This window comes from Carassius gibelio, chromosome A7 (assembly GCF_023724105.1).
Source record: "Carassius gibelio isolate Cgi1373 ecotype wild population from Czech Republic chromosome A7, carGib1.2-hapl.c, whole genome shotgun sequence".
Lineage (NCBI taxonomy): Eukaryota > Metazoa > Chordata > Actinopteri > Cypriniformes > Cyprinidae > Carassius > Carassius gibelio.
This window is the reverse complement of record NC_068377.1, coordinates 13,396,986-13,410,729: the sequence shown is the minus strand read 5'-3', so window position 1 is coordinate 13,410,729 and position 13,744 is coordinate 13,396,986. Positions and strand designations below refer to the sequence as shown.

Here is a 13,744-nt window from a genome sequence, read left to right as displayed (position 1 = left end):
TGTCACAACACATAAGTGCATTTGGATGGGTTAATGCAGAGCACAAACTCTGAGTATGGGTCACCATACTTGGCCACACGTCACTTCATTCTTCACAAGGGAGAGTAAATGTGCTTTTACCACTATTGCATTGTCTGGTCCAAAACATTTTATATATACTGAGTAGTTTTCAATCAGGACCACTTGAATTGTGAAAAGTGGAAACTGCCCAGCGCATCACAGGGACACCACTTCCTGCTCTTGAGGACATCCAGAGGAAACGCTGTCTACGTCGAGCTCGCAGCATTCTGAAGGACTCCTCTCACCCTGACCACAGACTGTTTAACCTCCTCCCCTCCGGGAGGCGTTTCAGGAGCCTCCGAACAAGGACCACAAGATTCAGGAACAGCTTTTTCCCTAAAGCTGTCTCCTTGCTGAACTCTGCCCTCTGACACCCCTCAATACCCCCCACACCACACACATAGACTCCTCCCCCTCTTCAACACTGTGACTGATTTATTTATTTATTCACAACAAGCAAAAAACAGTAACTTGTTATTACTTGCACTACTGTCTGTTCATCCAGGAACACTGTACAATCCATTTGCACATTGTAATATTTTTTCTATGCACTTTACTGTCCATTGCAATACTGTAAATTATGTTCATAGTTCTGCCTATAGTGTACATACACTTTTACATAGCCCATCTGTATAGTATGTTCATAGTACACCTATCTGTATATCTTGCTTATAGTATTTAATATCTGTAAATTATGTCCATAATACTTACCTGTATAGTTATTGTACATATTATAGACCTTTATTCTGTACTTACTGCTTATTGCACTTCTGGTTAGATGCTAACTGCATTTCGTTGCCTTGTACCTACATGTGCAGTGACAATAAAGTTGAATCTAATCTAATCTTCTGTCAAGTATATTTATGACAATTATAATTGCATACAGTTAGTTTTGGCGGTATGTTCTGGGCAACACTCCACACGCCTGTCAATGCAGCCATGCTTGGACAGAGCGGGGAGAGCAGCAAGACAAACCCCCTGGGGTGCAGTACAGAACCATTATAAGCATATATAATTACAATTCACAATCACGCGAGTTGTAAACAAAATGTGAAAGACTGCTTCCAATGAAGAGACTGTGAAGTAAAAACAAAGTTAGATCGGATTACAGGTTCAGTTGGTGGAGTTGGGGTTGGAGGAGGGAGTTAATTGCAAGCAGCGATGCGTTGGAGGAGACACTGAAGAATGGGAATTTAAATAGACCACATGTGATAAGTGTCAAGACTGGATTGGTACACATCAGGAACAGCTGACTGTCAGCTGATGCAAGCGTGACTAACGTGGCCTGACTGAACTAACGCGATGCTCGATATATGTTTTTAACCCAAATGACCCGTGTTATTTTCAGAGAACGCCACAGTAGCGTACATCTGTTACATCATTTTAATAAGCATAACTATAAGCCAATCACATCAGTGGGCATTTACTTATGAGCCTCAAATACGCCTTGCCTGTAAAAACAGACCATTCTGCAGAGATGCTCAAAAACAGGATAGAAAATAGATAGTTAGAGAGACAGACCGACAAACAAACAAACAAACAGTTATACATAATGACAGACAGGCAGAAAAATAATGACACAGACAGACAGATAGATAGATAGACAGATAGATAGATAGATAGATAGATAGATAGATAGATAGATAGATAGATAGATAGATAGATAGATAGATAGATAGATAGATAGATAGATAGATAGATACTGCTGGGCAGATAAAAATAACTCTGTATGGCACATACACAATTACTAGTTTTTCCATCAGCATGTGTGTGCACAAGTACACAAACAAGGGTCACACTTTGATAAGTGCCTTACGTTCCCCCATGACTTTGCAGCCTTTGAAGCAGTGATAAGCTTGTGCACATTCTTGGCTAACATATACTGCCTCCTACACTTACACAACAGAAGAACGCTTCCGTATTCAGGCGATACTCTTCACTTTTCTGTTCCAGCTAACAGTGTGGTCGACTACTGCTCAAGGCCCTGGGCTAGTAAGGCAACAGGTGGGTATGAATTATGCACTGACGAGCCCAGAGAGCCCAGCTGTGCCCTTAAGCGATGCAATTAACCTCAATGTCCTCTATAGGGACCATCACAGTATTAGTAAACCATAAATCACAATAAATCGCATGTGCTACATCACAAGCCACCAGTTAATTACAGACTAACCTCCAACCCTCTGCCTCATGCTCATCATTCTTACCAATGCATTTAACCATGAGTCAGTCAAACGATCTATGACTAGTGAAGCTGTTAACAGTTTCTGTACGCCGATGCTACACCCTCACAGTCAGATTCCCATGTTCTCTTGGCAGCTCTGCCCAACACCACTGAGTCACAGGGTTACCAAACCCACAGGGCCCCTGCCGAACAGAGTCATCTCTGCAGCCAAGTTTAGCCGCCCGCTATCACCTCCTCTCCTGCTAGAGATATAGACCATGAAAGGTTCAATGAGTCCAGTCATATTGAGAATTACAAAAGATTACATTCTGCTGCAAAGCATCCTTTCAGGTTACTCATTACACTGTGAAAAGATCTTAAAGATCAAGTAATACTAGACAGCCAAAAAATGTTTTGCTTACTTAATATTCCAAAATGATCCCAAAGCAGCTTTTATATTACAATATGAAACTTGTTTTAGAAATAAAGGAATGCAAGGCTTAGCAAAAAGACTGGGGATAAGGACATGACAGATTTTTTTTAAATGCTTTTTCATGTGCACAAGGCCCTGCACCACAATTCTTACTGCATTTCCTGACTTTTTAAAGTCAAACCAACAAGCATTAGTTGATTAATGCATGTTTTGACAAAAATAAAATAATTTCCTTTGAAATAATTTGCCCTCTTCGCAGCATGCACTGGGGCATGATTAATTAATATGACTGCATTATTTGACCACTTGACATCTTTTGTCTTCTTATCCAAAGCAAATGACACTGAATTTAAAGCTTTGTGTCAATTGATGCATATGAACTTATAATCATGTGTTTTCAACATAATACTTTGCTGTTATACAGGTACAGGGACTTACAGTTTATCATCTCGTATTCATGTAATGAGTACTGAAGGGATGTTATTAGCTCATGAAAACAAGGCTTTGCTTTCTGTACTCCCTTTTATATGCACATTACTCAAGGAAGTTGAAAAAAAATATTTGAACAAAAAGTAAAACCATGTATAGAGGAACTACTTACATAGAGCTCTTGTTAACTTAATCACATACCTCAATACCTTAATAAATTGTTAGAATAATGCCAGATTTTAACTCAAGGTAACTTTGAGTTCCATAAATACATTTATTAATAAATTGATCAATTCAAACATCAAAAAGCTGTCACCTGTTGCAGTTTGTATTTATTATTAACACCTTTTTTTTTGTTTTTCCAGGGTATCAGTTAATACAAACATGTAAAGCCTTAACAGAAGAAGAAGAAGAAGAATCAGTTAATACAAACATGTAAAGCCTTAACAGAAGAAGAAGAATTAAAAGAAGAAGAAGAAGAAGAAGAAGAAGAAATACATTCAGCAAGTTCTATGTTGAACTCATAAAATTACATAAATTTTAATAAATGAACTATTTCTTGTTTTGGAAGACAATTTAGTTTCTGTATGCTGAAGCGCTGCACTGAAGGGAAGATTATTTCATGCAAAATGAAAAATGACCTTGAACAATAATCTCGCACAACACTGTACCTTCATCAAACATTTAATAAAAGCAGTGCCTCTTGCATCAGTAAACGAATTTTGAAACTACATTTCTGAATAGGAAAATATATCAATGTTGTAAACTTTTTCTTATTCTCTATTCTAAAGCAATCAGAGTTAGATACTCACACTGTAAAATGATACACAAAGCATTTCCAACCCGAAGGTCTCTCCAAGAAATTATATGCACGTCCTTGTAAGAAGGATCTGGAGAGTGTGGGACGGGTGGCGCTGTACACGGACATGCGGGGATGGAGGTGAGATGCCTGGCGTTGAGTGATCACTGCCGGCTCCGCGGACGCCGGGGAACTCCTGCCGAACCGCACACTGTCATTTCGCATGTGCACAACTTCACTCATCTCCAGTTCTGAAGGTCCAATAGTCCACGAAGCCTCTGTCGCTGTACTTTGAGGTGGAGAGCTCATGCTGCTTCTGAGAGGACACTTTCACGCCTGATCTCTCACCCAATTCAAAACTATTCCAACTTTGGATGGGACGGATACAGATGACTTGGTTTTATTTTGGTTTTATCTGCTTCTCCTGCGCTCAAAAAAAGTATAAAGCACTTTTTGCATGGCTTCATTCGTGTTTCAGGAGCAAGCAGCATCTAAGAGAAAAAGTCTAGCTGGCAGAACAGGAGGCTGAAACGACGCATCACTTGACTGTCTGTATGAACCTACATGCATTAATACTCATAACGCGACAGTGAGTGACGTACCAGGAAGCACATAGCCACCTGTCATTGCCAACAAAGGTAACTGGGAATTTAGTTTTTAATTAATTAATTAATTTATTTTATTTTATTTATTTAATTATTTATATTTTAAATAAGGCTAAAGTAAATATATCAACATTCTGCATGTAATAGTTAATTTCTTTAAACTGAATTATATGCAATAAATTGTTTAATATTAAGAAATATATATGTTAATATTCTCAGGCAAAATAAATAAAAAAATAATATTTCAAGGAGTGTGTGTATGTGTGTATGTGTATATACATACATACATACAAACATACATACATACATGTAAACCTTTAAACATTATATATGTATATATGTATGTATACATACATATATAATGTTTAAAGGTTTATAGCCAATAAAATTAGTTTTACAAAAATAAATGAACAGCTTTTAAGATATGTAATTAAAGCTATTAAGTCATATTAAATTTGATAGCAATAAATAAATTTATATAAGATTATATGAATTGATGAATTTATAAAAACATTCATATTTTTAAAAACAAAACTGGGTTTTAATCTACCTGGTCGATTTTTTCCATTCTTTGGTCACTCAAAAAACAAACAAAAAAACACTACAGAGTTTTCTATACAGTATCAACTGAAACTAAACCCTAAGTTTATATGACCTTTGCAAATCTGGTCATTGTCTGCTGATGATCACTATACCTATATCTATATCTTAATATCTACTTGACAACAGTATCTGTCATCACTTCACTGCCTCACGGGTAGACAGTATTTGAAACCTACGTCTCAGTGAATCAATACCTTCCTGAGCTCTCAAGAGTGAGGCACCAGTTCAAGGTCATGCTGAGTGACACTGCACCTTCAGCTTTTTTCCAAAAACAAATACACACAAACAGTTTTTCTTTAGACAAATGGACTAAAAATGATTTATTAAATAAAGATCATTCTAAATATGGCATGAACTTATTTATATATAATAAAAAAAAATCAGCTGCAGTGTCTTTCGACATACAGCAGAGAGCAGCATTTTCATTGACCTGTCCGATCTCCCACTGGCTTGACGAGCCTCTGTTTGAGTTGACAAAATCGACCATAATGTTATATAATACAGCCATCCTGGATTGTGTATATATATATATATATATATATATATATATATATATATATATATATATATATATATATATATATATATATATATATTCATATGGCACAGTAAAAAAATTAACATTACTCACATGGTTTATGCTCTTTGTGAAAAAAAATTCACCTCATGCCCCAAAAAGCTTTGGAACAGACCTGCTAGAGTAACCTGTTAAAATTTATTTTAAGGAGTGTTTATATGACTTGCATTTGACAGCACTGTGAAAAATCAAGCCACATATAATGTTATTAGTCAAACGTGGCATGCACCTCACTGTGAAGAAATTGCTCAGACGTTCTTAGCACAGACCATAGCACAAACTGACTTGCCTTTTTCCTCAATTTGTTACATTCTGAACTTTTTGTAGGTACTTTTCTGGACCTACTTTTTGACCCCAAGGACAGAACATCAGCAGTCTTATCTAGAATGGTGGTGCAAGTCCACTGAGGCTGGAACGCAGGCTGGAAGCTTTTATTAGACTCATCTACTACTTGGATCCTCCACAGAGCCTTCTAATGGAGGTATTGGATCTAAATGGCAGAATATGGATCTGTAATGTTCCATTTTGTTTGAGAGAGTACAATTTTTGTCTTTTATATGGTTTGTTTTGATGTTTGGAGCAGATGCTAGTGCTACCTATGACTCCCTGCTGAAGAAAGGAGCTGGCTGGTGAAATGTCATGAGCGCTTTCTTTATATGGTGGATTTTATGCAATGCTTTTGAGCACCAACCACACAATGAACTGTATCATAAAGCACCTATTGGGGTGCCTATTGATTGAGCCCTGCAGAGCTCAAATTCATTATAGCTGGAGTGGCTTTTGATAACGTTTTTTATGTATTGCCTAGAAAAGTGCTTCTCTCTGACTAAGTAGACTCTGTCGATTCTCAGCAACATGAAATTAACTATTGCCAACCTTCAAGCGCAGTTACCTCGCTTCACTCCATCACACCCTGAGGGATTAAACCCCTTGCTTTGCACGACTAAGTAAGTGTGGTGTGTAAATGTTCTGCGGGAGTCTAAGGTAAAGTGGGTCGCGTTGAGCTCCTGCTCAGTGAGGTGAGGAGAAGGAAGAAAATCACTGGATAGTTTTATCCACAGTGCTGGATTTAAACAACTGGAATGGGCTGGAAGTGAATGTTGAATGTCTTCATGAGATAAAGAGGTTTTGTTATGGCTGATGAATGCCCCTTGATCTTTGATTGAGTTGGTGGGTTACCAACAGATCTCCTGTCTTGGGAAGAACAAGTACATTTGCTTGGGAATTCAGTGGTTTCTGCCATTCATGCGTAAAATCATTGATCTTCAATGCGTTTAATGTAAAAAATGTCAACGATTAGCTGGGATGAAGTCCCTGGGGCGGTCAATGAAACTGTACAAAACCTTGAAGATGTACTGATTGAAAAGAGAGAATTCACTGCTGACATCAGGAATACTAATGCGGTTCAAGGTTTTTTACTTGAGATGAACTGGAACAGAATAGCTCTACAGCGTGCCCTTGCTTGTCTATCTCCTTATGGAGTGTAAGTGCTTTCACCTCTCCTCACCTCCCAAATGATGTTGAGGCAATATACTGTGACATGCGTCCCGAGCGCTCGTCAGCGTCGCCCTGGCAACACACGAGAGTCACCGGCACGAGCTCATCACGGGCTGAGCGGCCGCACCTGCAGCTCATCAAGCGGAGCCTTCTTAAACAGAGGAGGAAGACAGAGTGGTGAGGAATGTCTCCCAACAAGGACGCTAACCCTTTCCTCCTCTGTTACAGAGAGCAGCGTGTGACCGTCAGCCCCACCAAGGAGAGCACAGCACGGGATCCACCACTCAGGACACAGCGAGCACGAGGGACTTGAAGCGCCACAGGAGAGCACCGCCTTCACCCAGAGCACTTACCTTAAATAAATCCACCCTTCGGGGACTTTCTCTGTCAAACGGTTGTCGTGTAGTTCCTCACCCCGCCACACTGGTGGAGAATGCGGGCAAGAGTGTGAGCTGGACACCGACAACCGACCCCTGAGGAGACCGTTAAAGCCACCCGTTTGTTTTTTTTTTGTTTTCCTTTTTTCCCTGTCATTTGTTCTGCTCTGTTTTTACAGGCGGCCGCTCCTCCCCCGGCATGGAAGAACTTCTCAAACACCTCACCGAGGTGAGCATCCGCCAGCAACAAATAGTGGAACACATGGCCTCACGTCAAGGATACGCAGAACGTGAGCTCGCCGCCCTCCGCGCCGCCGCCCACCGCACGCCGCTGCCTGACCCCCGTGTCCAAGCCGTCCAGCTGATGCCACGAATGACATCGCATGACGACGTGGAGATGTATCTTCGGATGTTTGAGGCCACCGCAGTCCGGGAGGCGTGGCCAGAGGACGAGTGGGCCCACCTCCTCGCACCGCTGCTGACCGGGGAAGCGCAGCGGGCGTATTTCACCATGACGGCCGAGAGAAGCCGGAACTATGGAGAGGTGAAAAAGGAGATCCTGGGCCGAGTAGGCCTTTCCCCAATCTGTGCGGCGCAGCAATTCCATGACTGGGAATATCGAGCTCGACAGCCCGCCCGCGCCCAGGCGGCCGAACTATCCCGGCTGGCCCAACATTGGCTGCTGACCGGGGGTCCCTCCGCACACCAGGTAGCTGAGCGTGTGGTGATCGACCGACTCCTCCGCGCCCTTCCCCGCGCGTTGAGGCAGGCGGCTGGCATGAGGAACCCCACCGATCTCGACGGGCTCGTGGAGGCCATTGAGCTGGCGGAGGCCGCCCAACACCGGGAGATAGGGGAGAGAGCGCCGCCTTTTCCCCGAAGGGTGGTCCAGGAGCGACGCTCGCCGGAGGGCACCCAGCGACCCGTGAGCAGGCCCGCGGTTCCCGGCCCCCAGGACGAGCCAATGCCCACCGAGCCGCCGCGTTCCCCAGGACGGACATGGCTAGCAGGCTGTTCAGTCCACGGTCCAGCGCCGAAGGCACCACGGGCCAGGGTGCGCATCAACGGCCGGCCATTCGTCGCCGTCCTCGACTCGAGCCTGATACAACCGACTGTCCTACCACCCCGAACAGGTTCCAGGGCCCGACTGGCGATAACGTGCGTGCACGGGGATACCAGGCATGTGCCGGCCCGGAGAGTGACCATCACTGCGACACCTGGTTCCTGGCCCGTCGAAGTGGGAATCTTAAGGAACCTACCGGTACCCGTTCTCCTCGGCCGGGATTGGCCGGGGTTCGATCAGCTCCTCACCTCCAGCACACAGCCTGCTAGCCCGGCCGGGAACCGCCGACGCCGGAGTCCAGCAAGGCGCCCTCGACGAGGCCCCGCGCTGCTGACGTCGGACAGCCCTCGAGGAGGTGAGTCCCCCTCCCAAAACTCTAACCTGTTCTTCGATGTCTTCCAGCAGATAGCGGGAGGGGGGACGCTCGCCAAAGAGCAGCGTGGGGACGAGCGCCTCAAGCATTGCTGGTCTCAAGTGCGGGTGGCGGAAGGAGAGGATCTACAACCAGCTCCCCACCCCACACCCCACTTCATCATCCAAAACGGCCTGCTCTATTATGTCGGCCAGCGGAGGGGGGAGGAAAAGACGCTGTTGGTGGTACCGCGGAGCAAAGTCCCGGCGGTCTTGGAACTCGCCCACGCCCACCCGATGGCTGGCCACCTCGGCGCCCAAAACACTGTGCAACGGATCCGGGACCGCTTCCACTGGCCAGGACTGGAGGCGGATGTCAAGCGGTACTGCCAGGCGTGCCCGACGTGCCAACGGACCTCGCCACATACTCCTCCCCCTAGCCCGCTGATCCCGCTGCCGATCATTGAGGTGCCCTTCGAGCGCATCGGGATGGACCTAGTGGGGCCGCTGCCGAAGTCCGCCCGGGGGCATGAACACATCCTGGTTATCGTGGATTATGCCACCCGCTACCCAGAGGCCATTCCCCTCCGCAAGGCCACCGCCAAAAACATCGCACAGGAGCTCTTCCTACTGAGTAGTCGGGTTGGCCTACCAGCGGAGATCCTGACCGACCAGGGCACCCCTTTCATGTCCCGGATCATGGCTGACCTCTGCAAACTCCTCAAAGTCCGACAGATCCGGACCAGCGTATACCATCCGCAAACCGATGGGCTCGTGGAACGCTTTAACCAGACCCTCAAACAGATGCTGCGGCGTGTCGTGGCCGAGGACCGACGCGACTGGGACCAGATGATCCCGTATGTACTGTTCGGGGTCCGGGAGGTACCCCAGGCGTCCACCGGCTTCACGCCCTTCGAGCTCCTCTTCGGCCGCCAGCCCCGAGGGCTCCTAGATGTCGCCCGGGAAGCCTGGGAACAACAGCCTGTGGTATGTCGGACCACCGTCGAGCACGTCAAGGCCATGAGAGAGCGGATCGACAGGGTCATGCCATTGGTCCGGGAGCATCTGACCAAGGCCCAGCAAGACCAGCAGCGCCTCTTCAATCGGGCTGCCCAACCCCGGGAGTTCCAGCCGGGAGATCACGTCATGGTACTGGTCCCCACCTCAGCCTGTAAGTTCCTGGCCCGCTGGCAGGGCCCATATACGGTCACCGAACGGGTGGGACCCGTCACCTACAAAGTGCGCCAACCCGGTCGCCGAAGGGAAGAACAGCTCTATCATATAAACCTGTTGAAGCGCTGGGTGGGGACCGGGCCCCAGCTCTCGGCCCTCGCCGCCACCTCTCCCGTGGTTGTGGACATGGATCCCCATCTCTCCGCAGCCCAGAAGACGGAACTGCAGCACCTGGTCGGTCAGTTCTCGGATGTGTTCTCCCCTCTGCCAGGGCGGACGACCGTCATCCAGCACGAAGTCCGAACACCACCAGGAGTCATCGTCCGGCAGCGGCCCTATCGTGTCCCGGAGGCTCGGCGACACGCAATCGAGACAGAGGTGCAGGAGATGTTGAAGTTGGGGGTAATTGAGCCCTCGCGGAGTCCATGGTCCAGCCCCATCGTCATGGTCCCGAAGCCCGACGGCACCCTAAGGTTTTGCAACGACTTCCGCCGCCTAAATGAGGTCTCTGAATTCGATGGCTACCCCATGCCCCGCGTCGATGAGCTCCTGGATCGACTAGGAAGGGCCCGGTTCATCTCGACTCTCGACCTCACCAAAGGGTATTGGCAAGTCCCCCTGTCTAAGGATGCCAAGCCTAAGACAGCCTTCTCGACCCCCAGTGGCCACTGGCAGTACCGGGTCCTTCCCTTCGGCCTGCACGGGGCCCCCGCCACATTCCAGAGGCTCATGGATGTCCTGTTGAGGCCCCATATGGCCTACGCCGCGGCCTACATCGACGACGTGGTCATCCATTCAGAGACCTGGGGGGAACATTTAGAGCGGCTCCGGAGGGTGCTGCTGGACCTCCGCCGGGCGGGGCTCACCGCCAACCCCCGGAAATGTCACCTGGCTCTATCCGAAGCCAAGTACCTGGGCTTCTGCGTGGGACGTGGCCTCATCCGCCCCCAGGAAAAGAAGGTGACAGCTATCCTCTCGGCACCGCGGCCCTCTACCAAGACCCAGGTACGAACCTTTTTGGGGTTGGCAGGATACTACCGATGCTTTATCCCTAACTTCTCCTCCTTAGCCTCTCCCCTGAAAGATCTGACCAGGAAGGGGCAACCGGAGAAGATAGCCTGGAGTCCAGAAGCGGAAGAGGCGTTCCAGCAGGTGAAGTCCGCCCTCACCACGGAGCCAGTCCTGCGAGCCCCCGACTTCAACTGCCCCTTCCTGGTGCAAACCGACGCCTCGGACACCGGGTTGGGAGCCGTACTCTCCCAGGTCCAGGACGGCGAGGAACACCCGGTGATCTTTATTAGCCGGAAGCTGACCCCGACCGAACAACGGTATGCCGCCGTGGAGAAGGAAGCACTGGCCGTCAAGTGGGCAGTCCTGGAGCTCCGCTATTACCTCCTCGGACGCCGGTTTACCCTGCTGACAGATCATGCGCCACTGCAGTGGATGGCCCGCGCAAAGGACACCAACCCCAGGGTAACCCGCTGGTTCCTTGCGCTCCAGGACTTCCACTTCACCATACAACATCGGGCGGGGACGGCCAACGCCAACGCGGACGGTCTCTCCAGGATAGGGGCAGCTTTCGCAGGTCTGTCAGGCTCCACTCCCCACCCTCCCCATATCTCCCCATTGTACCGCAGGCGCAGGTCGACGCTTAGGGGGGGGGAGTGTGACATGCGTCCCGAGCGCTCGTCAGCGTCGCCCTGGCAACACACGAGAGTCACCGGCACGAGCTCATCACGGGCTGAGCGGCCGCACCTGCAGCTCATCAAGCGGAGCCTTCTTAAACAGAGGAGGAAGACAGAGTGGTGAGGAATGTCTCCCAACAAGGACGCTAACCCTTTCCTCCTCTGTTACAGAGAGCAGCGTGTGACCGTCAGCCCCACCAAGGAGAGCACAGCACGGGATCCACCACTCAGGACACAGCGAGCACGAGGGACTTGAAGCGCCACAGGAGAGCACCGCCTTCACCCAGAGCACTTACCTTAAATAAATCCACCCTTCGGGGACTTTCTCTGTCAAACGGTTGTCGTGTAGTTCCTCACCCCGCCACAATACATCCAGGCTAATGGCTTAAAAACGCTCTTTTATCGGCAAATCACCGTGTTTGAATCAGCTGTCTGCCAAAAAAAGCACAAATGATGGTGACAAGTGAGTGTCTGGAAAGAAGCTTCATGGTGTCTCAGACCATTGCAAATATATATAATATATATTTAAAATTTCAATATTTTTTTGAGTTCTCAATTATGAACGTTAAAACATTTACCAAAAAACTATTGGGTGACACTTCACAAAAAGTTTAATTGGCATTACTTAATGCTATACCAAATTGCATGAAAGGATGAACAATAATTGTAATCTTAATAGTTGTATTAATCTTGGTTAATGTTATTAATATTATTATTTTTGTATATTAATTTCTCTCTCTCTCTCTATACAGCCCACACACTCTCTCTCTCTCTCTCTCTCTCTCTCTCTCTCTCACACACACACACACACGCACGCGCACACATATACATATACTATTGCATATACCAATATTAACAGTGAACAATGGTATTATGAACAAATATGAATAATTAATATGAACTATGAACTATAGTATATTTATAAATGAGCATAAACCTAGCTTAGTAAATAAATGCTAAAAAACTATAACAACAACAACATTGTTTATTGTTAGTTCATTATACGCATTAACTAATCCCAACCTTATTGTAAAGTGTTACCTTTCACTGTGCATATGAATAAATAAACCTCTAAATGGGTTTATATTGCTATCAACCTGCGGCACTATTGGTGTGAGATATCACAGCATGTGTATTATTTGTGTTGCTATGCCTTAGTCCATTTTTAGGCTTGGTCTAAATGGTATCCAGTATTTGGTTCCATTGATTTTTCTATCTCAGAGATACTATGTTTAGACTCACTGTGAAAGTATATTCGGTTGCTTTATGAGTAAGTGCTCCTTTGGTGGTGTTTCACACGCACATATGTACCAGAACACATTTATGTTGACAGGATGATAGGGGGCTCTTCATCTCCCGAGAGCTAAGAAATGAAAGAGTTCACCATTCTGTGACATCACACAGTAATGGTTAAGGAGAGAAGAGGATAGGTTGGTGAGTCACTCTTTCCCTCCAAGACACTTTTTATTCCATGCTGTTAAACTAATGGGATCAGCACAGAACTACAGCGACTCTGCTGAATATGCCAGTCTCAGACAGATCAGGGGAATGGCTCTCAGCTCACGCTACTGTCACAGGCGCCGTCGTGCAATAGCACCAAGTAACTTATGGGTCAACGAATGAAACATCACGTTTCATGTGGCTGGGGACGGAATTCTTGCAGAGAGGTGATCAATCACCAGATCCATGCAAATGTAGCCTTTGTTTTGTTTATGTTGCCTTTGTTTTGTTTATGCCTCAGGAAATTCAAAATAACCAACATGTGATGCATAACAATTAAGAGCTACTTCGGATTCTGTCTGATATGACAACATGTAAACTAATCTGCAAAGGAAGAAACATGGATTTGCTCTTTGTCTCCTTCAAAACAAACTGTGAGGAAGGTTAGATACTTTACCCTGGCCTCATGTGAAGAACTGGTAGAGAAGAGG

General features: G+C 46.5%; 1 protein-coding gene across 2 annotated transcripts in view; it reads right to left on the bottom strand.

Moving 5' to 3' along the window:
• The window catches only part of LOC128016619 (potassium voltage-gated channel subfamily KQT member 1-like), a 35,098-nt gene extending 30,609 nt beyond the window's left edge, over positions 1–4,489 (bottom strand). For both annotated transcript variants that reach the window (XM_052601269.1, XM_052601270.1), the window contains exon 1: positions 3,896–4,489. In XM_052601269.1, coding sequence (XP_052457229.1) covers positions 3,896–4,191 — 296 coding nt within the window. In that variant the 5' untranslated portion in view covers positions 4,192–4,489. The remainder of the gene's footprint in view (positions 1–3,895) is intronic.
• Between the last annotated feature and the right edge of the window lie 9,255 nt (positions 4,490–13,744).